Source organism: Gobio gobio (assembly GCF_949357685.1).
Source record: "Gobio gobio genome assembly, chromosome: 8".
Taxonomy (NCBI): domain Eukaryota; kingdom Metazoa; phylum Chordata; class Actinopteri; order Cypriniformes; family Gobionidae; genus Gobio; species Gobio gobio.
In genome coordinates this window covers 34567159-34595062 of record NC_137114.1, presented here as the reverse complement: position 1 = coordinate 34595062, position 27904 = coordinate 34567159, and the positions used below count along the sequence as shown (strand labels likewise).

At 38.3% G+C, this 27904-nt stretch overlaps 2 protein-coding genes across 12 annotated transcripts; both read right to left on the bottom strand.

Moving 5' to 3' along the window:
- Positions 1-333: 333 nt before the first annotated feature.
- LOC307130135 (GTPase IMAP family member 4-like) lies at positions 334-2320 on the bottom strand. The gene is made up of 2 exons (XM_079823031.1): positions 2149-2320; positions 334-1991 (listed from the first exon to the last, which is right to left on the bottom strand). The coding sequence occupies exons 1-2, from the start codon at positions 2168-2170 to the stop codon at positions 1420-1422; spliced, it is 594 nt and encodes a 197-aa protein (XP_079679157.1). The 5' UTR covers positions 2171-2320; the 3' UTR covers positions 334-1419.
- A 1160-nt stretch (positions 2321-3480) lies between these two features.
- On the bottom strand, positions 3481-27854 carry usp2a (ubiquitin specific peptidase 2a). Of its 11 annotated transcripts, none has more exons than XM_079824206.1 (14): positions 24613-24732; positions 23949-24036; positions 19946-20645; positions 10868-10918; positions 9877-10000; positions 9657-9768; positions 8482-8592; positions 8335-8399; positions 8005-8108; positions 7834-7911; positions 7667-7745; positions 7361-7468; positions 6362-6482; positions 3481-4401 (listed from the first exon to the last, which is right to left on the bottom strand). In XM_079824206.1, exons 3-14 carry the CDS (start codon positions 20597-20599, stop codon positions 4326-4328), a joined length of 1683 nt encoding a protein of 560 aa, XP_079680332.1. In that variant the 5' UTR covers positions 20600-20645; positions 23949-24036; positions 24613-24732; the 3' UTR covers positions 3481-4325. The 11 variants fall into 11 exon arrangements, with proteins under 11 accessions (XP_079680332.1, XP_079680337.1, XP_079680330.1 ...); XM_079824204.1 differs by having other exon boundaries at positions 3526-4401; positions 7834-7914; positions 24539-24619; XM_079824205.1 differs by lacking the exon at positions 24613-24732 and adding an exon at positions 27667-27854 and having other exon boundaries at positions 3578-4401; positions 7834-7914.
- Between the last annotated feature and the right edge of the window lie 50 nt (positions 27855-27904).

The following is a 27904-nucleotide window of genomic DNA, read 5'->3' as shown; positions in this document are numbered from 1 at the left end:
CGGATGAAAATAACAGCGTTTCCTCGGCATCGCGGCAACAACACTCCAGCCTAACTATACCACAACAGCGCCGCGATACAAAATGGCCTCACCCCCCCTTATTTAATATTCTCGGAGGAGGGGTTTATGTAAATATTGAGCCTGTTGATGTCACCAACCCTGGAGGAATGTGTGTAGTCGCCTACTGGCCGTTTGCTGTAGTTCTTAAAAACTGATTTCTTTAAAAGCAAATATCTCCCTTTGCTTTAAACTTTGAACGTTGTAACTTTGCAGATGTTGTTTATGCTCAAGCAGCAACATTACACGTTAGCTAAAGTTAGAATAGTGAAATCGTGGTTTACCACCCCTTTAATATGCCGATCAGACCTGATACATATTTCCATCAACATACATTACAAGCAAATATTTTCTATAAACGAATAAACATTGTTGATAACAAAATAACTGAATGATTATTCAAATATGTGAGCATTACGCTATTGTATGTTGACACAAAAATACTTCTGAGGTGACATCAACTGAATTCCGTGATGACACACTCTGAAACACATCTACAATGACAATAACTATTATTACTTACGGAGTTATTAACGCACAGAAATACCACACAAGGAAAAACAGACTTTTGAGGAATAAACAAGCCAGGAAAACTCCGTATAACTCTGTTACTGGACGCTGCTGAGATGAAAACTCTCTGCGCATGCACCAGACAAGTCTGAACAAGTTGACGCGCACATGCGCGAGGCAGGGAATTTTATACAGTGCCATCGAGTGTTAAAACCGGTTAAAACGCGAAAGGCGAAGCTTGAATTTACGGGTATGTCCCTCTTTGGCTAATGTACTTTCAAGATGGAGGGGCAACATGGCGACCACCGTTAGATCCCATTACCTTATGTATTTTCAATGGCATATTATAAACTTACGAGAATACTTTATTACTTGAAAGAAGTAAATATACATTAATGAGCACATATATTTTTGAAAGAACTAAGTGTTTTTAGCTAAGAATAGACTAAAAAAGTTACACAGTGTAGCTTTAAGTTTTCTGAGAGTAGTAGACTATAGGCTACTTTCTTATTTTTAGTTTAAAATAAGTATACTGATAGCACATTTGAATAAACTTCTTGTTTGGTATAGCTAGGTTTAGAAATAACGAAGATTTTACATGGATCGGGTCGCCACATGAGGCTTGCAAAGAGGCTGGTGTATTTTCTCTGATGTTGGACATTTTTACTTTTGGAATAATGAATCACTTCCTGCCATACCGGCCTGCACACGATACAAAAGTGCAACAAATTTACATATTTTTTCGTATCTGGCACCTTCAATTTGTATCACATATGTGACTAGGCCTAATAGTCAGTCATGAATTAGGCTACAATGAGCTTACATTTTCAAAAATATAGGTTGATTCTGTGTTCAACCAGGGCGGGCACACATTCGCTTTAAAATGTTAAGCAGCTCAGTGACCTGAGTGTAGTCTTCTGGACATTTATTGTTCATAACATGGTACCTGTGGCCACACTTCCTCAAGATCCTCTGCAAAGCTTCATCCTTCTTTTCAATGTTCTTTTCAATATTCCTGCCTCTTAACTCATCTCCCCACGTAAAGAGCACCAGAGCGTGTGACCACACCACGTCCCCGAGGACATCCAGATATTTTTCCATAGCATGTCCGTCCCTCTTGCTGAAAGAGTCCACTGGGATAACGAGAAGAAATATCTGAAATCCAGGAGGGGCCAACATCACACTGCGCAGGATCTCCTGTTTCACCTGTTTAGCGTCAGCCAAACCGAAGAGACTCCAGCCTGGAGTGTCCAGCACAGCCAGCCTCACGCCGTCCACCCAGCCGTATCTCCTCACACAACGAGTCGTCTTCCTCCCGGGCTCAAACTCACTGCGCCCGAGGATGAGGTCTCCCACAGAGCTCTTACCAGCATGTCTTCGACCCAGCAGCACGAGGCCCATCAAAGAAACACACGCTGGATTGACTAACCAAGACACAGGGAAGTAAAATCAAAGGTTTAATGTTGTTTCTGCCATAAGGCTTTGCTTTTGAATCACACCTACCTTGTCAAATATCATATAATACACTGATTGCGTACAAATATGCTTTTGCTTTCACATGTTAAGTTTTCACCAACTTACCTTTCACATAGCTCACTGCCATTCTTCATTCTTCCACCCCAGTGAGCTGGTCTTTATGTTGTATATCAGCTTAACTGTTCGATTAAATAACTTAACTCCATTTCACACACAATGAACTCTGTTTGCAAAGTTTCAAAGTTCACTTCTCAGTTCTGTGGAAGTCATTTAACGTGACTCACGTCTTGATATGGGAGGGACAATGACAGTCAGGTCAGTTTAGTTTAGTTATTAAAACAATAGCCTAATAATATATATAAGGATTCAAAAGGCTGTGGTAATTTCCACAAGTAAAATGTAATTTAATTTTGTCCCATCACTTTTCGAAAGGATACAGGAACAAATCCCAGGTTCTTTAGAGGGATATATTATTAGATAAGTTGTATACGCTTTTATCTCAAATAAAATCAACTTAGCATGCTAAATAGCTAGTTTTCTCTCATATATTCTAAAGATAGTAATTTTGGTTTGCACCGCCTCAGAGGTATTGACCTTCTTTATTATATTTAACAATTAAAACTGTCATAATATTCACTTAAGATCAAATTTATACAAATTACAAAAAATCTATATTTAGCTGTATGTATCCCATATTATGTACAACACTGTTACAGCGTAATTTCTTCACTTAAAAGTGGAACATTTCATAAAATTGATAAAAGTTACTTGAATTTTACAGCATGGAGGGAAGATAAAGTTTCATTCAATTTTTACCAGTGTTGTTATTAACTAAAACTAAATAAAGCGAAAATAAAATATAAATATTAGATGGAAACCAAAAAATATTAACAATGAAATAAAATAGAAATATAAACAACCAAAAACTTATAACAAAATTAACAACTGAAAAAATAAAAGCCATTTCAAAATATTATTAAATACAAGCACAAATATTAAAATAACAGTGGTTTCATACTAAAATGTTAACTATTTGTTTGCAACCATTTTTATCTACATTATTGTAAGAAAGAAAACAATCTTGATAATTATGTATACAGTAAGCTGTACTGTATCCAAGGTGTTAAACTTTTATGTCCCAAGTCTTGATAACGGGGTTATAAAGATGGCAAATAAAACAGTTCGTATAATAATATTTAATAGAAAATAAACCCTTTTCATTATTCATAAGACAGCTTCTGGTCATATCAATTGAAAAGCAAAGACAAAACATGAGACTCATGAGAAGGATTGTAACAGTTCATTCTTCTAAAATTTATTCATACATATATATATATATATATATATATATTTATACTTTGACTGCCACAGTGTGACTCGTATCACATTATTTCCTGACCTGTAAGCATAAATATATGCCGTTCTCTTACCTTTGTTAAATTAACTGACAACAGTAATGGGTCATTTTCAGCACCACTGTATATAGTACATTCTCTATATTGCATCATTTATAAAAATATACAGATTTTCTTTTGCAAAACATTCTTTCCATGTTGTTCAAATGGCATGAGATCAAGGATCCATATACTGTCAGTATCATTTCATTTCTCCTCCCGTCCTCTTATCCTTCTGACCACATTTCCATTCACAGCATTTCAAAGATCAGTAGCAGCCACACCGAATAAAAGTCACGGCACACGCCGTTCTCTCACCACCACAGACTTTCACAACAAACTCCTGTGACTCCTTCAGGAAGTTGAGAAGAGAGCGAGTGGAGGAGAGAACAAAGCATACACAGAAAATATGATGGGTGGGGGTGAAAAGAACAAGGTGTACTGCAACAGTTCACTTCTGTAGCTCCTCGGCAGCCTGCTAGGGGGCGCCTGCATCCGCTTTATCTCCCAGGTTGACAGGGTGAACAAATACTTTTAAAAAAAAGCATGAAGGAAATCCAAAACAAAAATCAAGTGAAACAACGTTTTTAATATTGAGGCGTTCTTGATCAAGAGGAAGGCGCGTCGGGATGAGAGTTTGCTTGCAGTGCATAGAGAGACGTCAGAGTCGGAGCCACTTGGGTTATTGCCTGATGACGAGCCGCCCTGACACTCACACACAGAGGCGTGAGGACCTCTTGAACACAGTGGTGGAGTGTGAGGGCATTGTGTGCACTTCCCCCGATGGCCAGCAGAGAGCGATGTTCATTCTGCATTATGGGCCAGAGGAAGCAGCACTGTGTGTAATGTGTCTTCAGCCCAAGGGGCTTCTCTGTCCACAGTCCGTCCTCAGAGTCCAGCTCGCTCGTAGAACAACACGTAGGCGTCACTACTGCGAACTTGGCTGGTTGACATTGGCGTGACTCTGGAAGAAGAAATTGACAATCAAGTTTTCATTGAAATTTTAACTGTATAAAACCTTCTGTATCATATTTGATATGCAAATTTCTAAGGCCTCAACTACCAACAATCAAAACTTTTCTGAACCACCTGTTGTACCTGTCCACCTTCAGGTTGTATTACACGCGTCCTTTATGCTGTGAAATATTTACAGATTTTTTAATTGATAATAATATTCCAACATTTGCTGGACTGAGGCGACTTTTTATATTTTTTATTAAAAAAAACATGGTAAAGTGTGAGTATCAAATATGATATATCAAAATTTTGAGGAATGTTTATTTGTAAATCTTTAAATCCTTACATTAAATTTATGTAAGTAGTCTGTTGCACTGTTATAAAGACCTCATTGATTTACATTACAAGCCATCAGAATTGTATCCTCTTTAACCCTTTAAGACCTAAGGGTATTTTTACAATTAATTTTCCGCCTGGTGTTATTTACTAAAAAAGCTTGTAAAACATCAACCCTGTTGTGCACAGACAATTGACACACCTCTTTTTTTCAAGACAAGTTGCACTGTCAGTATATTTGTGTTGCATTGATGTCACCTGAATGTAAAATAAGTTATGGGACCATAAAGACAAATGAAAACATAAAACGGAAATTGAATCACTCAAATATTTATTGAAAACACACACAAATAAATAAAAGCTAAGCATATTTCCTCTGGAAAACAGTTTGTTCAAGTCTTTGGAGTCCTGGAACTCAGGAATAAACATGATAACTCATACAGAACCAAAACTATTTACATTTTTCCAAAAAAAGTCCAGGCGCTTTTGGCCTCTTTGGATTTTGGATATTTACTGGTGCCAAGCCTCAAAACAGTTCCTATCAGGAACTTCTCCTCAAACTTTCTCCTCAAACTTTTTCCTCAAACTTTCTCCACAAAACTACTCAAAACTGCAGCGCGTCTCTCTCTCTCTCTCCTCAACACTAGCCGTGTGTCTCTCTCTCTCCACAATAACACAGCTGTGGTTCATGCGTAATGACGCACACCAACGTGGATGACGGATCAGCCTGTCATTGGTCAAACCCTCATCCAAAATGGCAGCTAGCATCGCGCTAGCGGCAAAAATGACGGAAAATGTATAAATTATGGACATCAAGTGGATATATCTTGGATGTAAGCGTTTTGATTTATTGCTGAACAACTCCAAAAAGATGCACATGTTCCAGGCTGGATAGAAAACCTTCTGTAAAGGCTACAAAGACACCAAAGACACCCCCGTGATGGCTAGCTTGTTAGCTTTCTGCTGGAAAAAACGGTAAGAAAATCGATAAAAGTTTCATGAAATAATATAGATATTTATCGGAGGTGCCGTGTGACGTCGTGGGCGATGCCGTCTGGCTCTGAGGGTTAAAATACATATTTTTGCTCACTTTGGGCCGTTGAATAAAATGTAGGTATTTGTTCCTTCTCGAATATGATGTCCTATATTAGATTTAGACTAATTCATTTTTATTATATAGATTGTCAATTATAAATTATTATTTAATTAAAATAAAGACCCATGGGAACCCTGTATACCAATAATGGATCTAAAAGTTATATATTGACAATATATATTTACATTTTTAGAATTGTATTATTATTTAAAATTTATCATTCATACATGCATATATATATATTTAAAATATTGTATTACATTTTAGTATTATTAACTTTTCAGCCTCCTCAATACAACAGAAAGAAGACGTGTGTGTGAGATTAGTAGCACTTAAGGAGGAGCGAGTGGGAGGGAGGTGAAGGAGCAGGCGTGAGGGGAGGAGGATGGGATAGCTAGAAGGTGGAATGGAGCACTACTGACATGCTAACCACGAGGACCATTTCCCTGGAAGCTAACATATGCTATATACCTTCGGGAAATCTACCTGGTACTCTGAACTGCAACAGAGCAGGAGGTGAAAGTAAAGAAAGTACCTGGAGTCGTTATATGTGTACCATTCCCCGTTGTCAGGATTGCAACAGTACGCTGTGTAGTGGCCTCCCATAGTCGTGCCTGAGTGATTGGACACTGCATACAAGCTATACACTGCACTACCTGAAACAGGAAGAAGATGTATAGAACGTCAGGGTGGAATTAAATGCCAGATACAGTTTATTGTGTACCAATAATAGCTAGAAAAATACATAAATACTGCAGTAATTATAAACAAGCCAAAAAGACACCAGGACTCTTATTTTGAAATGTCTCCTTAACTACTTCCACATGAAATATGCACTTTACAACAATCTGCAACATATTACAATGTAAACACCATAAAGTAAACATTGTCATAATTAAGCAACAGTAGATCAAATAAAAATCGCTTGGCATAAATGTGTGATTTTCATTGACTTTTCACATTTATTTAATAAAATGACATCTTTTGAAGTGGAATAATCCCATAAAGCCGAATCGTGATTTCAGCTTTTTCATCCTCAAGTTTAAGACCTCCTAAAATTATATTTAAGACATCTGTTATATCATTTAAGATATTTAAGACTTTTTATAAAATTAAATTTGACATTTTAAGGCTTTTTAAAGACACGTGGGAACCAATAATGGATCTAAAAGTTACTTATAGTTATTATTTAATATTTTGAATTATATGTCACCGTTTTCACAAATTCACATTTTTGTAGTTTACATGGAGACAATAACATTTTCAAAAACGTGCGTTTTTAGGCCCCCAAAACACTGTTGTCGTGTAAATAAACAGCCAAAACGCATAAAAAGTTTCCTGTTTTTAGTTGAAAACTGTGTCTTTTAAATTACCCCTAAATTATTGTACATTTCCAACATACGTCAGCAGAGTCACTTCACTGGAAGATCCAGTTATATTTGAACTAAAATGATACATTTTTAGAAAACATTTTTTTCATTTCATTCCAAGTGCCACTGCACATTCACTCTAGGACTGAAGTGTCTTTACTCACTGCTTCTGTCTGAGGCGAACTCCCTGAGGTCCAGGTCTTTCATGGGGAAGTTGACAAAAGTAGACAGTTTGCTGGTTCTGATGCGGGCTTCTGAGAAGCGCTTCAGATCTGAACAAGTCAAGCGGTTAAGGAGAAGAGACTGGGCACACTGCTGATCTCAGAGAGACCTGTCACGGAACGCTTCAATCAGCACATTCCTGCACACACAAACATTGCCTCGATCTTTTCTGTGCTTACTGTCCACAAACACACAAATGACATCCCAGTGACATCACAATGAAATCAGATTGCATTAGAAAAGGATACGAAGAACTAATATTTTAGGAAACTTCTGCACTGTGAATTTCTTTGTACATCGTCTCCTGGCTTTGCACCTGTAACATGTCTGGGTGAAAACATGGAACAATTAGATGCTTTGGTTTATATCCATTTCCACATTATTAAAATGATAGGAATGAAAAAATGATAATTACCGGCTTCTCGTCCCCATCCAGCACGTCTTCTTTAGTAAAGAGCCTCATGCAGTCCATTAGGCTCACCTCTCCATAGCCCTTCTAGGCAGAGGAACTCCATTAACACCCACTCATTTCTCCAAAGTGTGTATTATAAAGCCTGAATGTGCACGTACTCTTCAATGAACTGACCTTAGAGATAGGTAAGGAAAGATCCCAGAAGGGATCGAACACAGTGGAACAATAGCCACATTCACTGCAGGTCAAAGAGCTCTTCAGCTGGCCTACGAACAAATCTGAGGACAGAGAGAAACGGCAGAATTGTGTTTAGGAATGGAGCACAATGATAACCCAAAGCTCTTTGATCTGTGTGCAGTGCAGTGTTGTCATTGTTAACTAAAACTATGACAAATATTTTCATGCTAAAATAAAACAAAATATCAATATTAGATGGAAATATATAGTATTATTTATGTACTGTAATAGTATATAAATAATACTAAAATAATAGTGTACACTTACCTACAATTTTGCTGTCTTCTCTCTCTAAGTACTTAGACCACATCTTTTTCCCTTTTTCCTCATCACTGTAATTCAAGACATAAATTACAAAATTGTGATCACTTGTCATTCGAGGATTACCCACACTCATACAGAGAGTACACTTACGACAAGTGATCAAAGTCTTCCATGTTTCCCCGTGGACGGACCGTGACTCTGTTCACTTCATTGTGCAGGCCGTCTAACAGGAAACGTAGAAACTCCTGAGCATCCTGCTGACTGGAAAAATTACACAAATATCTCAATACTTTACAAAACCAGAGCCAGCTACTGATAAACATAAATAAACTGAACTGGACTGCATTACATTAATAAGACATTACATTATTACTGATAATCAGGCAATTTTATGGCTATATTAGGCTGATAAATATTTAGGGCCCTATTTTAACTATCTAAGCGCATGGTCTGAATCCACTTTTGCTGGAAAAATGGTCGGTGCATGACGCATGGTCTAAAAGGGTTGTCCCTATTCTCTTAATGAGTAATGGGTGTGTTTTGGGCATAACGTGCAATAAACCACCCAGAGTCTCATCTCCCATTCCCTTTAAAAGCCAGTTGCACTCGGCCATGGCAGATTCGCCATTTGCTTTTCTCTAGCGAGGAAACGGATATGTTCGTGCAAGGTTAAAGCATGTGAGCAGACCATCTACGGGACAAGCCGGATTCCATCAAAGCTCCCTGAGCATTTTAATCCTTTAATTTCTTCATATTTAACATGTTTGTGTGCACGACCCTGTGTGTGTAATAAGCAGAGTGTGTGCGTGTTGTGCACCCGCCTATAGGCGCATATTGCTAACACGCTCTTTAAATAACAAAAAATAATAATATTACAGCAGTGACTTTAGACCAGGTTTTTGGTCAATGGCACTGTCGATTTCAGTTGCCTCAAAATAGCAACGCGACAACAATTCGCCTGAACACACCTCATTTTCAGACCGCCCATGGGCGAACAGATGGGCGCGAGTGCATTTTCTATTTAAACAATGTGGCGCTGGACGTGAAAATGGTAACTGCGTCAGGCTGAAACTAGCAAAAAACACTTGCGCTGCGTCTGGCGCCGGGTGTATGATAGGGCCCTAAATATTTAAATTCTATTCTAGTGAATGTAAGCACCACTAAATCACAATGTAGAGTATGAAAAGAGATACAGAAAAATGTAATAGGCAGATAAAGTATTTATCATTTTCTGAATTTAAAAAAATGTAATGTACGTGGTGCTTGTCTGTATAAAACCTGCTTCCACTTTGAGCAGAATAAGATGCACGTAAGATGAGACTTACTTGTAGCCTACAAATCTGGGGGCAAATCTCTGAATCTGTGTTTTGAACTCAGAGGGGCTGACGGCTTCACTGCTTGAAGAGGTCCACATTGTCTGTATCAGCTTGGCAAACTCTGTAGTCATGACAAAAGAGGCTTTCAGTAAGGTTTGCGGTTTACCAGAAGAAAAAGCACTGGCCGCTGTAAGACCGGCAGGGACCGTGTTGTGCCGAGCGCACTCACCTTCCATGAGAGCAGTGTTTGTGCGGCTGTTGTTGTTGAGGTCTCGGCGGTGGGAGTTGTGAAGACAGTAGTCTCGCAGGCTCTGTGTGTTGCTAAGACACTGAAGGATGGAGTTCATAAAACACTAGCGAGGGAAAGAAAGAGAAAATATTTATATATATATATATATATATATATATATTCATTTATTTTTAAAAGCCCCTAAATTAAGCACTAAATAGACAAAATGACATTAGGCACAATAAAGCTTTTTTTTAACAAGTTAGTTTTTTGACAGTTGACAATTCCTTATATATTTAATGCACGCAAATATTTACAAAAATCTACAAAAAAGACACATTGTACATGCTCACTAAGCAGAAATTAGAAAAAGCTAAAGTAGCTACAAAACAAGTGACATAAGTCTAGAGTTTCATAGCAGCAGCAGACTTGACTGCAATGTGTAAGGGTTTATTTTTGGACTGTACACATACTGTTGCTTGGCAAAAGCAAGTTAAGTGAGTGTGAGAGCGAAGAGATATCATGAAAAATAATCTCACCAAATGGAAATAGACCGAGGAATGTGAAAGCGATATGAAAACATTTTTGCTCCTTACTGCTTAGTAGTGTTAACCAGATATCGTGAAATCTCACAGTTTTGATCTATTTCTAGCATGTTGGATGTGTTGTACGTTGCGTACATATACTATATGTACTATATATACACTACATGACAAAAAAATATGTGTAAATGAGTTGGTCAACACGGAAGACCTTACACTTGTCAATGGAAATATTTTGAATGATTTCAAATTGATTTGCTGGTGTGTGTGAACATGGGAATTACAGTTATTACATTCTAAAGGTGAAGCGTGCCATTTCTGCATCACAAGTAGGTGGACAAACAGGTAGCCCATCTCGAAAGTCACGCCACTGGTTGAGCCAAAAGTTCACAAAAAAGTCCCACAGAATACAATTACACAATTACATACATCCCATTAAAAACACTTACTGTATTTCCCAAATTACGAAGCCCCACCAGGCCTTGGGCACTCTTTGAGTTCTGAAAAACAGAGAGACAGAACATTAGCACAGGTTATAAGCTATGTTTGCATCACCCTGTTTTTATGCGCATGTTGAAGTATCGCATCAGAAACGAGTGATGGAAATGACACATTTTGCAAAAAAAATCCATTAATTCGCAAAAAAGTTTTTGACTTGTGCGAAAAATCGCTTTTTCATTTGACGAATAAATTCTGACGTAGCGAATAATAAACCCACGTGACTAAATCGTCTGTTTCCCCTGATGGGGTCATTCTAAAAAGTTTAACGTGGCTTAATGTACTAAGAAAGTGATATAAGTGCTAAACCTGCCTGTGTTTTATTAATAATGTATAACGTATTTTGTCTTTTTTTTTATAACTGTTGGTTCAATTAAGCCACATTATAAGTGTTTTCTTGGTTTTCTATGGGAGGAAAGCGCTTAACGTGTAATGAAACGTGTTGCGTTCATATTCTGGACTCATCTGCTTTTCTGTACATAGTATGCTTTATTAGTTTGGTGTTTGCCGAGTTTGGTCTTTTAATATCACTTTCTTAAGCCACATTAAGCATTTTTCATGTTAAGGTTAAGCTGAGGGAGTTTTATTTACTGTTGGGTTTGGTAACTAGGTCATCCACTCAAACAACTTGATGGAAACGCACCTAATTCGCATTAGTTTTTTTCTTTTTTGTGAACTTTGAAAAGATTCGCTACACGTTTGGATGGAAACCCAGCTAGTGTCTAGACATCAGCAGTTACACATTTCAAGTAAACTGTAAAAGGCACTGAAACATTATTCTGTCTTAGGTGCGGTCAAATTAGCCAAAATTTTGTCCATTGTCTAGTCAATAGTGAGGTGAAGCACTAAGCACCGCTCACACATAAGTCACTATCAACCCTTTCTTTTGGTCACTGTTGCGAATCCGCATGACCAATTTAAATATAAGCGAAATCTGCGGGTGAGAATTGTGCGCAAAACTCCTGATCGTGTCAATTCCTATTAAAACGAATAGATTTAGAAAATCTGCCAAGCAACGTTAAATGTGACCGCACCTTAAGTCAAGTCAATTGTTCTAGGAAATGGAGATCCATGTTTCCATATAATCTGTGTTTTGGTAGAGGTGCTAGAGTGCTGAAGTGGACCAGCCAGAAATCTGACACTATGTTGTTTTCTGTCGTGCCAAAGCACGGGAGGGGACACATGATCCGCCCTGTGCTGGAACTGTGACGAACTTACTCGGTGCTGGCCGAGATGTTCACACTGACCACATTTGTCCTGGCTACTGAGGGCAAAGCAGTCAATATTTGGGGAACAAACAGTTTATATATCACACCAGTAATGTTTAACAAACTCATTAACTGGGTATTATCTGAATTCTTGTTGAACACATATTTCACAGGAATAGGCTCACCAGCCCAGTTTGTCCTACTCTGCTGAGTAATATCAGCACTGCCTAAAATAGCATCTTTTCACATGGGATGTCCGCTCATTGGCTGATTTGTCATCATTGTCACGGCAACGCTGATCATGGTAGTCATCTCTGATGGCCGCATCTTCTCACAGGATTTTTACATGCACTAAACCGCAAGTCCATATGAAAACATGGCCATCCGAACATCTGCAAATCAACTTCCAGCCTGATACTAAAATAAAACAGAAGTCAAAATGAACGTCAAACGTCCTATTGCATGTTAAGAGAACATTTGTACAAAGTAAGTCTATTTTAGATAAGTGTGAATCAGTGTGAAGCAGACATCCTCTGCTGTGTTAAATTAGACGATGCCGTTGTTGCTGCCAGAGCTATAGTGGTACAGCTAATAACCTTCTGAGAAGTGTACAACACTTGGTGGCAGTGTGAGAAGTGCCTCAAAAACCCTGGAGGAACCTGTTAAAAGAACACCAGCCCAAATGATACGAGAGTCATACCGAGCATGAGGAAAGTCTCTATTGAAATTGCTCCAGACTTTGGGTGAGGAACTCCAATGCATTAGTTACACGGTTTTATTATTTCAATGTCTAATGAAGCATTAGAACATAATATAATGACTTGATACGTGTTTCTGCTTTCTATGTTGTTGATAAAGAGTGATTTTAGAAGTCAAATACTCCTCTATAACACTTTTTCCCCCTCTATTTCTCTGGTGTCCGGAGACTGTGGAAGTGGGTCACGGTGTTCTGTTCACCGTTATTCCCGTTACAGAGGTGATGGAAGACTAATCCTGCTTTTATAACAGCTTGCTGTGAAAGGAAAATGTGGAGCAAAAGCCCAGATAAAACGTCCCGACTGACGGCCTTCAGACATCAGCACTGACCCACATAAATATTAGTTGAAGTGCTCTGGATGCTGGTTTAAAGATGAACCAGTCAGGTACTGTTTAGAGGTTATACCGTTTCTGTTTTATGTCAACTTTGTCTCCTTTCCTACACTCCCAGCCTAAGAATTCCACACATCTCCCGGCTGTATGTGAGGTTTTCCTTGAAACACTTTTTCTTCCGTTTAAAAAAATTTCTGCAACTCAGACAACGTTCGAAGACCTGAATTTCCTTCATTTGTCCATCACAGCAGGGACAGAATCGGCATGACTTTTAACAAGTGTGTGTAATATGGATGGTAGCACTGGGTTCTGTCCCATGTCCTGAGGCTATGTCTAGGTGTTACACTGGTGCAAAACATTCCATCTAGACAGTCCTGTCTCAACAAACAAAGATAAAGGCACCGCTGGTACTGGTAGTCCGTGTCCTTCACAATCACATAATGCATGTCACACTGCCAGGTCAGTGACCAGTGAAAGTGACTCACAAAAGGTGCATGGATGTACAATCATGTTTCTCATATCATGATCATGCAGAATCATGTTTGTTCTACTGTGCCTGTTTAATAAGCCTTTACAAACAGTCCAATCATAGCAGGTGTAGGTAAAAAAGATACACTCTATTATTCACTAAATATATGGGTCCTTTAATATATAAGTGTCCTGATGAAAATTAAAGGGCATTCCGTGAGGCTGAAACTAATCGCGAGGCAGATAATGGAGGCTCAGCGGCAAAGCCAGGCCATTACTGACCTCGGTGGCATGGGGTGGGACTGAGAGCACTGCCGGATACAGGACTGAGCTCTAATGGGATTTCTGCTCATTACATAATAATGAACCGCCATTCTGAACTGCCTCATGCGTCATACATCAGCTGCAAGCAGGCTGATTTGCATTTGATTTGCATAATTGTGTGTGCTTTGTTACACTCAATGTAAGGCCCGCTAATTGAAGTGTAGAACATTATTATAGGATCAGTAAGACTGATTTATCAATTTTAAGTGGCATGCCAGCATAAACAAGCAGCATGTGGTTAAAATAAGTAAATGCACTGCTGTGCAACAGAAAATGCAAGAAAGATTAAATTACCATGATATAAGCAGTGACCTGTCACAATACTGATCCTTACTGATGGTGGCAAGTGCAATATTAATGCCATCACACTATGAACTACTTTTTAAGGCTTATTTAATGGGCCTCAATAACCCTCATTCATGCTTTAACTTTTATCCATTGAAATTAACTAGCATCCATTTTATGTAACTAATGCATATTTGTATTGCTAGTAATCTGATGACTACTACTTTTTTCACTAGTTAGACTTATTCCAGTAATGACTAGTATGTGATCATGGTATCTACCATCTGTGGTTCACTTATGACTAGAATTCAAATTGTCTGTCTGTTTTATAAATACCAATTGAGTGGAAAAGTATGTTTGCTAGTTACCTGTAACTAAGAAATAATAAACACTAGTTACCTAATGAATAGATACTACTAATCAACATGGAAAAGGTACCAGAAACAACTACATGCTAGAAAGAAACCCAGAAAAGTAACAAATGTTACTGGAATGTTATGAACAATCAGTAGTGAAAAAAAAAACATAGGCCCAATAATAAATACTAGTAGCATAACAATAGAAGCTAGTGAGTTTAAAGGAATACATGTTTAAACTGCTTGCCGTAATACGCATAAAAAGGTGTATTCATACCTTGGCATGATTAATCAAAAGCCCAACGAATGTAGAGACCAGCATGGAGCCGGACATAGTAGAGTTTTTCCTCCGCATTTCTTGTTTTAGAAGTGGGAAAGCAGTCGCAGGAGGCTCCTCTGGTACTGTAACTCTATATGAATGTCGCATGCTGGACATAATCAATAAAATCCTTCTGTGGCGTATAAACACCAATTGTAAGAAATCGCCACTATGGACTCTCTAGTATCAAATATCCCAGCGTCCTTTTTTAATGAAGAAAGGTCCTTCAGGTGAGAAACTTGATCAGGAAACGACCTCTACAGCGGTGCGAGGCAGCATTGGGGACGAATAAAAAGCATCGCGCGCTGACCGACTACAACCAAAACACTTTTCCCAATATAAAAAACAACAAAGGATGTTGTTCCAAAATGCAAAGAACAATTCCTTCATGTGTCAAAGTAGACGAGTTCGAGTTAAAGTTGTCAGATTGCAGGCTGGAGCCAGCGCGCGGGTCCATGTCTTTTCACTAGTGCCAGTCCCGCCCACACGAGCTCCGGGCACGAGCTTGATGCGCGAATCCGACGTCACTGAGGGCAGCGGGTTAAACACGCCACCATTGACAGAGATTTACAATAATCATGTGGACGTCAAAGACGCATTACTCATTTTAAAGGGACCACTTTTAAACAACCTTTCACAGGAACGCTCTAAATCAGTTTCAACATTCCTTACATCAAAAAGACACCTCAGAGGGAGAGTGTGATGTTTGGTGGCGGGGCTCTGAATTACCACCCTTAAGTTAAACTTTAACAGGGCTTATACATCAACGTTTTCGAAATGTTTTTGTAACAAGCATATATTAAAGGAATAGTTAGCCCAAAAATGAAAATTCTGTTATCATTTACTCACCCTCAAGTTGTTCTAAACCTGTATGAATTTCTTTCTTCTGTTCAACACAAAAGATGATATTTTGAAGAATATCTGTAACCAAACAGTAAGTGGATAGGCCCCATTGACTTCCATAGTATTGGGGAAAAAAATGGTTTGTTTGGTTACAGATATTCTTCAAAATATCTTCTTTTGTGTTATTGTGTAATCACACAACAGGCAATATCAATTCTGTCATTATTTATGTATGTTTGCGATAGATACATTTTACTTATAGATTTAAAGCTGAACCTCCACAGAATAGCCATTCACTATCACTTTAAACTGTCATACAACTTTACCAATAAGACACATACATAAAAAAATGGCTGTAAATATGCATCAAATATTATGCAAAGCTACACGATAATAGGGAAATGGGAAAAAAAAGACTGATTATTTGCTACATTCTCAATCCGAGGACACATAATCAGATTTAAAACAGAACAACTACCAACAAAAAGTGGGACAATATGTCTAATCTTTTGTGCTTGGCTCCATGCTCAACTCAGCTCAGCAGTCACCCTCACTAAAGTATTAAAGAGAAGCATTAAACTTTGCCTGTAAAAGTGGCAGAGAAATTGGAACAGGAAATGAAACGACTAAACCCCAAAAGAGAACACCAGACTGAGGCCATTATGCTCTTATGAGATGGTAGGTCAAATGTCATCAGCTGCAGCCCAGTTCTAGATACAGCAAAAACACTTTAACTGCACGTGTAGCATGAAAGTTACCTAAATGAGAACAAAGTCACTTTTGAAGGCCACACAGGTTGTATACGCATCTCAAACTGTCATAATTTTAGTTAGTAAGATATTGATATTGCGTGACGAAGACTCTTAGTGTTACAATACATTAAACTCACTTTGCATTAGTTTAGTGCTGTCGTTTAGTGAATCTATTTGTTTTTCTTCATGGCTGTCTGTCTTAATCACGCCATATTTCACAGAAGATGATCTAATAATAAAGAAAAATGCAGAACACTGAGCGTGTTAATCTGTGTTTATATAGAAACAGGAAGTTAGGTGCCTTGCTACTGAAGTGGCATTTCAGAGATTTCAAGGATCACGCTGTCCCTTCCAGTCTTATAACTAAGTCTATATACACAACAAACAGCAATAACAACATTTCCTCGACACACTACAGAACACAACAAGGGTGAAAAGGTAAAGGCAACCAGATGGATTCATGCATTTCTTGAAAATGTATAATTAGACACTTTGAACGAGTGCCAGAGATCCATCTTGGCTTTCAGTCAAAACACTTGATGTGCATCAGGGCACCACTACAGTTTCATTTAATACAAACTGCTGAAATGTGTGAAGAACCTTTTAAAATAGCAAGTGAGCTGTTATAAAACAGAATCACACATTTCGGATGCTCTCGTGATAAAAGAGGACACGTGGTGATTAAACCTGAGTGAGTGAAATTCAACTCTGCAGTAAATAAACCTGCCAACATCCACACGCATCTTTAAACAGAAGAAAACACCGGAGGGACATTTTGTACTCAGAAGGAGAATTCAGTCCTCACTCGGTTTCCTCTTTAAGGACCTCATGTGAGGAGAAGAAGATCCGAGTCTCTGAGTTACACAGCTGCAGCCAAAAAGGGGACAAAAAAAGAAGCCGGTTGTCCCCAGTAGGTCTGAGCCTCATCAAAACAGATGTTAAAAGTTTTCAGGACACAATAAGCTTAAAAAAAAAGAGATTACTTAATGTTGTGGATCAGCCTACATACTAACAAGGCCTGTTATATAAAACATCTTGGCACAATGAGTAAGTAGTAGAAAACGTGACCGGAATCATTTACTCCTAGGCTAAAAAAGTAAAAATTATCCATTTGAGACACACTGGCATCATCAATAAAACCGCTGAATGGAAAGAGTCAGACTGTGGCGGGGGAAACTGTGTTAATGCTGGAAGACTCTCAGTAACACTAACCTACCATCGGCTGGAAAACCACAAGATAGTTTAATGGTACGCTGAGACGGAGCCAATCGTAAACCCGCTGCAGCCTGTGTTCTTCCTCGCACTGATAAAACTGATTTGGTCAGCAAAAAATACTTTGGATAAACCAGGATAAGTGCACAGACATATTAGGCCAGAAATATTCACTACACAAGTATGCAAAGGCTAGGGTGACCATATTTTGATTACTGAAAACCAGGACACTCGGCCTGGCAATGAGATACTCAAATGATACTCGAAGTTTACACAAAGATTCCTTATTAATTTCAATACATTTAAAGTATGCCCCCTCTGAATGGATAGAAAATTGTTATATTAGGGCCAGGACAGGACTTGAAAACAGGACATGTCCAGGGAAAACAGGGCGTTTGGTCACACTAGCAAAGGCACTGCAAGTGTGCAATCCTGCTGTATGCCTATTCTTTACTGTGGTGGTTACAAACGTCAGTACTCAAAAGGCTGATAGAATTACCTTCAGATGTCTGAGCCACTACATCTGATGTGTTACAATAATAATAATAACAAATACTGAAAACTGAAATAAGCTGAAATCTCAAATTCATCGAACCACAATAAGTGTAATTTTAATTTATCATCAAGAAAGTAAAAAAAAAAATGTTAAAAATATGTATGGACCTTACAGACTGATAGATTTATGGACCAGAGTGGAGCAACATTTAGTCTAATTCCAACAGTTAAATTCTATATTTTGCAATGTCTGCAAGAAAAACATCAACCATAAAAGACAGTTTACACTAATGCTCCTTATAGCACCTCTTGTGGCAACACTGAGAATGCACCACTAAAAACCAAAGCCTTTTTAACCTATAATTTAAAATAGCAGAAACCAAATGCTTTCCTCCATTCCAACAGTATTGTAATAAATAATGGTCTGCTTGGTGATAGTCTTGAACGCTTTAGGGAAGCACATATCCTCTAATTCTTGTATTAGTCCACGATAGCCTGCGGAGTAACAAGGCATACATGGCCTGGATATCTGGATATAAGCATTAGTGTGGTAATTAAATAGAGTTGACAAAAACACTCAGACTTGCTGATTCGTTTCTGAAACTTTCATGTTTAAACTAGTCTAGACTAATCATTTCAAAGTCAGATAGACATTACTGCTCCGCGCTCCTCTTTTAGCCTGGGTTCACTTGTTGAGAAGAAGCTACATTAATGACATAAACAGCAATTCATTTAAAAGAATAGCCACAGACTGTATTCCACAGTGCCTTATTTAGCATGGTATAATGTAAGCAGACATTTCAATTCATCTTTAGAAGTTCTATTAATCCAGTAGGGTTGTATAAATTCATGTATAAAACAGGGTTGTATAAATTCAAGTATGACAGTAGTATGCCGCACTGTTGTCACATGGCCTGCTACTTTTTGAGTACAAATGTCTCATAAGGAGATGTTAAAAATCACAGCTGATATTCTTTTCGGTTCATTTGTCACACTGGAAATGAAAGGTAGAGTAGAGCACATTGCATCATGATAGGGCTGCACGATTTGGGGAAAGAAATTACTAAAAAATTACTAACTATTAAAAAAGGCTTGCTGTGCTTTTTGTTGGGCTTTCACAGTAAACACACTAAATACTAGTAGTAAGAGTTTTATGGAAGTATGCTATTCCAAATATATGTGACCACATCAATCATTTTATCTGCAGCTTCCTAAGATGAGCTCACTTCACTTCGGGAGTTCAGGAGACAATTGAAAGACAGTTGAATGTTACACATTCCTTAGTTTTGAAGCATTTCAGCTCAAACTCTCTGAGAGGAAGGGCTCTTTTGTAACACTTGTGTGTAACCCTTCAAACTTGTGTTGAAAAAGGAGAGCAATGTAAATTTGAGGATCGGTGAAAAAACACATGCCTTAAGGTGATGATACATGGGGCAACTTTTTTGAGCAATGTTGCCAGGTGATGTTGCATGGGCACTTTCCCATTGAGACTGGGCAACACATTTCTATATGGATACTTTAGATCAGTCGTGGGCCCTGTGTCTCACCTGGTTGCCCGTTGACAGGAACATTGCTCAAAAAGTTGCCCCATGAATCATCAACATGACATAAGCGTGTTATGGAAATAGAAAATAGAACACCAAGTTTTCCCAAGAAAAAATTTGTAACATGCTCTTACCTCTCTGACTGGTGAAGTGGAGCGATAGCTGGAGGAGAATCGGCTGCTGCTGCTCTTCAGGCCGCTGCCGCCAAGACCCTCTTGCGTGGAGCTCCGCGAGAGGCCGTAGCTGGAGCGAGCGCTGCTGTAGGAGTCAGATGCGTCAGTGCCCCGGCTCCGGTAGGACTGCTTCAGGCCACTGCCGCTGGAGGTGTCGCTCAGGCCCAGAGCTGACAGATCGTGCGTCAAATCGCTCTGACTCACTGACTTCCTGCGACTGAGAGAGATGCTGGAGGACACGGGTGAGGTGGAGAGGTAGCTTGAGGGGGCCGGAGAGTAGCTGTAGCTGCTGTATCCTGAGCCCCCATTGAGGCCCGAGCCATAGCCCTTTGCCGGCGTGCGGCTCAGGCTCTCACTGCGCCGGCTGCTTAGCAAATCTGTGCGAGGGATAGGCCGACCCCGGTCCGGCTCGGACGATGAACTGTAGTTGCGGGAGCGGCTGGCACTTGAGCTCAGGTAGCTGGAGGAGGAGAAGCCTGAGGTGGAGCTCTTATAGGGCAGCTTGTCCCTCTCGTAGGAGCTCAGTGACGGGGTCAGGGAGGAGCCATATGAGCTGTAGTGATTGGTATAAGAAGAGCCGGCATAGCGCTTCGCCGTAGATGAGACACGAGACATGCTGGGAGCTCAGCCGGAGGTGAATCGATTTCAGGCCGCATGGACTCTGTGAACAAAAGGAGAACAGGAATAAGAAAAATGTGAGGCTTTTTCAGCAAAAGTCTGGCCAATACTAACCCTAACCCTCATCTTGAATTAAAAAGTTCACCCAATCTATCTTCTAAATACATGTTATCTTATTGTGAACAATTCATCCGTGCATACATAAAATAGCTCATAACTCAATGGAATTCTCCAATCATTTACTGTATGAAAAATAATTACTCTTTGCTAAAGATTATATTAACGGTGTTTTTAAGTTATTATTAGTGTTTTTTTAGTGTTTAACTGAGCATTAGATATGACAGCAAAGATAACCTAAATGTAAAAATAGGGGAAATTATTAGCATGTACAATTGATTATGCAATACCAGTTGATCCGATAAAAAAAAAATCATATCTGCTATGTATAAATATATATATATTTAATGTACATTCTATGTGAAAGTAAAATAAAACACTTTTGTCGAAATGGCACCATCTGACATTTACACAAACTGACTAGACATTAATCATTTTAGCATATACAACAAGCTCCAAAATTCTTCAAATTCCCTTTGAACACACACTTTTTGTATTTCAGCCTAGGGGAAAGTGTCTCTCTTCAGTTGGGCAATTTTAGTCAAATATGGTAGGATATAAACGCTACCGGTTATGAATTTTGAATGACTCTGTGTCATGCCCCGAGGTCTCTTGTGTTCTGTGTGCTTGATCCTGAAAACGTATTCGATGAATAGCAGCATGTGACTCTTGTCTAAACACAGCACACACTGAGCGGGGTACATATTACACAATCTATGGGGCTTCGTTGCTAGCACAGGACCCTCAATGAAGCTGCGGAACAAAATGGGTGCCATTGTTTTCATAGAGGCCTGGTTTGGCGCTACAGCCCGAGTGGAGCAGTGAGGACCCTGCTGTTTGAATCAAACGAGAGCTCCCAGAGCTGGACTGTGTGCGTTAAAGGGATAGTTCACCCAAAAATGTAAATTCTGTCATCATTTGCTCATTGTTCAAAACCTGTATGAATTTCTTTCTTCTGAAGGGTAGAAAGTACAGTTGATGGGCCCCATTCTTTCTTTGTGTTTAACAGAAAAAAGAAATTCATATAGGTTTGGAACAACTTGAGGGTGAGTAAATGACAGAATTTTCATTTTTGACTGAAATATCTCTTTAAGGTGGCACAGTTTGTTCTTGTGGAGAGACGGGCTCTTGTTCACAAGGCAGTGCAGCGTCTGAATAAATAAAAGTATCTGGTGTTGTTGATCCGTGTTGGGTTCAGTGAGATGGCTCTTATTTCTTTAATCTGTCTCTCTGAGCACTCTCTCTCTCTCTCTCTCTCTCTCTCTCTCTCTCTCTCTCTCTCTCTCTCTCTCTCTCTGAGTACAGCGTTCACAGATGCATCAATAATTCAACACGTAGATCTGGGGTAGGCAGCACACTGGAGGCAGTCCAAAGCACATGGCACACCGACGCTAACATGCTTTCACCAGACGAGAACTCTTAAGACAGTTTTCCGCTGCTTTCACATTGTGTTCCCTCTCTTTGCCCACAGTAACAATAGCCACAAGAACCCTACCAAATGATATCTAAAAATATCAAACTAATCTAAAAAGAGATAGTAGAAGACCTTTTGTTTTTGTCGAGACTGTTACAAAACAACAGAAAAAAAGTTGAATCCATAGGCATCTTCTTCACAGGGTTCAGGGATTAAACCTGAAAGTCCATAAAAATGAAGGTCATACGGCATTACAACAACACCAGGGTGAGTAAATGATGGCTACATTTTAGGGTGAACTATAATAGTTTTGTGGATTTTTTTCCAGGACTCTGTGATGAATAGAAAGTTCAAAAGCATTTGGTTAAAATACGTTTTAGACTTAACTGCAACTTTTGATCAGATTAAGGCATTATTGTTGAATAAAAGTATTAATTTCTGTAAAAAAATCAACAATATTGTATGTCACTCAATAATTATAAATAAGCTTCAGCTACTATATTTAGCCAATTCATAGAAGCAGGCTCATCATCATCTGTGAGAAATATTTGCAATGAAAAATGTATTAATAATAAAGAAACTTTCATAATAAAACTCTTTTTAGTAGAATAAGATTGGACTGGGTGTATTTTTTTTGTGTGCAGTATTACACAATGAAATGTGTAATGAATATGAAATGTGGGTTTAGTCAGCGGTCAGTGTTTAAGCTGTGGGAGTGTCTCTGTCTGGGAGTATGTGACAGGTGGGGAATTGTCAGCCCGTGATGCCTGACAGACATCCACACTTATAGATGTGCTGTCATTACATGCAAACCACCACTGCTCCTTAACATTCACATTTAACACGTCAGATTACTTTTAGCTCTTCCACAATTGGAAAGCAATGAAATGCAATTTCTACCTCAAAGTAAAAAAATAAAAAGGTAATTGTGATTTTTATTTCTGTGAATTGTGCCATAATATCCAACAACATGACTTTAAATGTAAACATTAGTCTCACAATTGCCTGTTTTATTTTTTACTCTTGAAACATCCCTATTATCATATGTGCAGCATCAGAACGGTTCTCCAGGAAGCCCCCTGTGCTATTGCACCAAAAACTATGGCCATTCAAATAAAATACTTCACTAATTCAGAAACTCGTGCAGGTGTTTTTGTTAGCAACACAAACAATATGCTGAAGACTTGAGGCAAAGTCTTGGGTACAGCTATATTTACCCTGAAATGTGAGCAGATAAGAGCTCAGTGGCCAAACTGACGCCCAGGCCCTCATCGCCCCAGCCCACCCCCACCCCTTGACCAAAGGCAATCTGGCAAGACTCGCCTCTCAACAATACTCCAAATCTACCTTTTATATCTGCAGCTATCCAGTCATAAAACAGGACATCAAACGTTTTCGAAGTTTTCGAAGCTTATTCATTCTGGAAAGATTAGACTACAAATTTAAAAGACATCATTCTAGGTTTTTAAGTCGTTTACAATGTTGACAACCTGAATAAAGAATGTGGAACACAGATTTTGTAACAGACTGACATTAGGGCCACTGTCTATAAAAAGGAGACAATGAAATTGACAACATGGGGATTAACGTGTACAAATAAAATTGCAAAGCAGGTGTATAGACATACAGCTTTGCTAATTTTCAATTTCAAAGGATGATCCCAATAACTTGCATTGGATCAACACACCCTAAAAAAATCGCCAGAGACAAACTGTAGCCCTGAATGTTGTTTTTAAGTGTCACGGCTCTCTTTCGGTATCATGTGTGCAGAGTGCGCTGCGCTAGCAGGTGGGTGTTAGGTTCAGGGGTACCTACTGTAAGTAGAGCCGTTCTTGGTTCTAGCAGACGGAAAAACAGAGGTGGCAGTTCATTATTCCTCACATAGACTGTTCACTGCTCAAACCTAAAAAGACAACAAAAAATACAGAGGAGAGTTAAGGGATATTTGGCCAAGACAACGTTAATATAATAATAATAAATATACACACTATATATATATAATATATATATATATATATATATATATATATATATATATATATATATATATATATATATATATATATATATATATATATATATATATATATATATATATATATATATATATATATATACACTTTAACAAGAATTAGACAAATATTAATGAAATGGTATTAGACAAATATTACTGAAATAGACCTATATAAAAGCTATGGGACGCAAGAAATATAAAAGCTTCCCTAGGTTAATAAACCGGTTATGAGAGCATCTTTTAAAACTAAGTTAACTAACATTCGGTATCCAGGCATCAGTTTAAACGCTAGATTTCCATTACAATCCAAATCCTGGTTAGGCTGAACGGCTAACAATAGAGAACATAATAAATGATGACTTGAGAATGTCATGCGTTCTCCCCCACCGACCTCGAAGCATTGGATACCAGTCAAAACAGCTTAAAGTTAGAGAAAAGAGCGAGTAAACTAGAGAAGAGGCTCACCGGTAGCATTTTCCATGGACAGTCTGTTGCTTTAAAGGCTGTAGCCCCAGAGTGAGAGGACCAGGGAGGGATTGCATGAGCACAGTGATCCAGAATGCTAGAGATCATATTACTGAGCTGGTAAATATAGCAATTGCCTATGACCTCCGTGGGTCATTCAACACTCCTGCATTCCAATTTGTACTTAAAGGAATCGCATTAAGACTTTTTATGGGCAGGACTGGTTTTACAATATTATTATAATAATTACATATAGTTAAATGTATTTATATAAACATTTTAAATATTTGTATTTTTTTAAAATAATTATTTTATTAATAGTTATTTTTTTATATATATATATATATATATATATATATATATATATATATATATATATATATATATATATATATATATATATATATATATATATAGTATAACAATTATATAATTAAATATATAAAAATTATTAAATATAACATTTTATATAAAATAATTAAATTATTTTATGTTTATTCAATATTTTAAATATGTTGTATAATACATATATTTAAAATAATTCAATATAACATTTTGTATAAAATAATACAATTATTTTATGTTTATTCAATATTTTAAATATGTTGTATAATACATATATTTAAAATAATTCAATATAAAATTTTGTATAAAATAATAAAATTATTTTATGTTTATTCTTATGTGTATTTTGTTTTTATAATGTATTTATATAGTTATATTAAAGAATCTTTTATCTTTAACTTTATCTTGATACTTAAATTAAGTACAGAACTGGGAAACAGGTAGGCTAATATGACCAAGATGTCTATGGCTTGTTTAACTGGGCTTAATAATAGATTAACACAAGTACTAGTATTCCTTCATGACAAAAGGTCAAGAAAAGCCAGTCAGGATAAATATAGGAGTGTAAGAGTTATAGCCTGACAAGCCAGACCCACATCAAGATGTTGGGTCTGGGAACACACCATTGGCAGGGCTCAATCCGAGGGGCGGGATAAACGGTTGTCTTTCAAATTCCCTCTGCACGCAATAGGATAGCGCTACAACCAACCAGAGCAACAAAGAAGGTGAAGCGGAGCTAGTTGATAGATTAAACTTTCGCTGTATACAGTCGGCAAACCTCCAAACACATCTTCCTTTCTTAAGAATGACTTCAGTGATGTTCTTTGTTCTTTTCTCAAAGAAAAGCTGAACTCCAAGTCTTCCAGAGTCGCGGGCAAAGCCGATTGGAAAGACAGCTATTCGCCAGCTTCTTTGTTTACAAGTAGCACACGGAACCGCGTCAACTCTGCCGTCATTATGTTAAGCCCGCCCACCGACTCTATACACGATGTGATTGGCCTGACCACAGTTTATTTTTTCCAGCTCGCACGCCAACGGAGAGTTGCTAGACGACACTGGCTGCAAATTACATTTGCTGCCGCTAGGGTGAGTCTAGATTTCTAGGCTGTAAGAGTTAAGTAATGATGGGAGATTTTAATAGTTCAGTAATTATGGGAGATTCCTTCAAAATGAACCACCCACACCCATGACTTACTGTAACACTACTAAAAAAACTTAGGTTTGATAGCTTATGTAACTCAACAAGATTTGTCTAATGTGGCATTTATTGGGAAGCCCAGGATTAATGAGCTGTAACACCATCAGTAGTAAAAACAATTGTTAAAATAGTCCATGTGACTCCAGTGGTTCAATGAAGCGAAGAGTATACTTTTTGTGCACAAAAAACTAACAAAAATAACGACTTTATTCAACAATCTCTTCTAGCCTGTGTCAGACTCTTACGCTGTTGACGCAGTGTAAACAGTGCAGCACTTCCAGAACGCCGGTTTACCATTGGCCGACACCGTTCACGTGAGCACCACGATGCATGCGGCGTTCTGGCGTAGAAATAGGGTGCGCTGCGTCAACAGCATAAGAGTCTGACACAGGCTAGAAGAAATTGTTGCATAAAGTCGTTATTTTTGTTTGTTTTTTTAACACAAAAAGTATATTCGTCGCTTCATAAAATTAAGGTTGAGCCACTGGAGTCACATGGACTATTTTACTTTTTTGTTTTTACTACCTTTCTGGGCCTTGAAAGTGTTAATTTAATAACTGTCTATGGAGAGGTCAGAGAGCTCTCGGATTTCTTTAAAAATGTCTTAATTTGTGTTCTGAAGATGAATGAAGGTCTTACAGGTTTGGAACGACATGAGGGTGATTGATTAATGACAGAATTTTCATTTTTGGGTGAACTAACCCCTTATAACCTCTGTATTTGGGTGAAAAATATTAAGGATTTATAATCTCATAATTGTGGCAAAAGTCAGCATATTTACTTTCCCTTTTTGTTTAATATGTTTACAAAAACAGTAAGGGTTTGAAGTAAAATAAACTCGGATAAATATTAAAACGTTGATGTTTTGTTACTACTGGTTGTGTTAGGCAAGCTGTAACTAATTTATACATGTAACTAATTTACACAGTTTATTAATAAGTTGTAGAGTTACAAGTTAGAGTTGTTGAACAGATTTATTTGAAAGCAGACAGGGGGGGGGGGGGGGGGGGGGGTAAACAAGGTTTGAGAACTTGAGGTACAGAAACAAAATGTTACACACTGCCCCCAGTCTCTCGTACTAGAGCAGCGTGTCACGTGATTGAGTGCGCGCTCATGGCTGCAGTGAACAGCGGTACAGCGTTACATCACTAAACTTCACTAAGTAACGTTACTAGATAACAAAACGGTAAGCACTTTGAATAAAGGTCAAGTGTATATTTATATTTGCTTAAAGGGAAGAGAGAGTCTGCATCCGACGGGCATACTTCGCGTTTATCTGACACATAAAAAAGACTTTGCATACATATGAATACATTACGTTAAATCTGCGGGACTGGGTCTGGAGAAAATAAACTAGCGATGCAGAACAGTGTAATTTCATTCATTTATACGCAACACAACTCGCCGGGCGATGTTATGTAACGTTAATTAGTGAAACGTCTGGAAGCTTCCAAATCGAGCAAGTAAATTAGTGGGAACGAAAAAGAATGTGCATTCATAGCATTACTCACCGGAGTGAGCGAGACCATCCTCCTCTCCACTACCCTAGCCGCTCCTTCAAGGGAGAGCCCACCACGCAAACCACTTTGAACTCTTCCAGCCGTGACACGATAGTTCACTGATGCTCTTCAAGACAGTACAAACAATAACTGAGACATTTTGGATGTTTCTGTCCTTGTAATATTCCAAGCTAATGACTTCTAGTCAAAAAACGGTCTCTCACTTTAACGGTGACGTCGGCGAGCTTTT

Bases quoted from the DNA above. Each gene is read 5' to 3' on its own strand.
- LOC307130135 (XM_079823031.1), bottom strand. From the start codon at position 2,170: ATGGCAGTGAGCTATGTGAAAG. The intron at 1,992-2,148 runs GTAAGTTGGTGA...TGTCTTGGTTAG, and splicing joins GGCAGTGAGCTATGTGAAAG to TCAATCCAGCGTGTGTTTCT.
- usp2a (XM_079824205.1), bottom strand. From the start codon at position 20,599: ATGTCTCGTGTCTCATCTACGGCGAAGCGCTATGCCGGCTCTTCTTAT. The intron at 10,919-19,945 runs GTAAGAGCATGT...TCTGTTTTTCAG, and splicing joins CCACTTCACCAGTCAGAGAG to AACTCAAAGAGTGCCCAAGG. The intron at 6,483-7,360 runs GTGAGTAAAGAC...TTCCTGTTTCAG, and splicing joins GTTCGCCTCAGACAGAAGCA to GTAGTGCAGTGTATAGCTTG.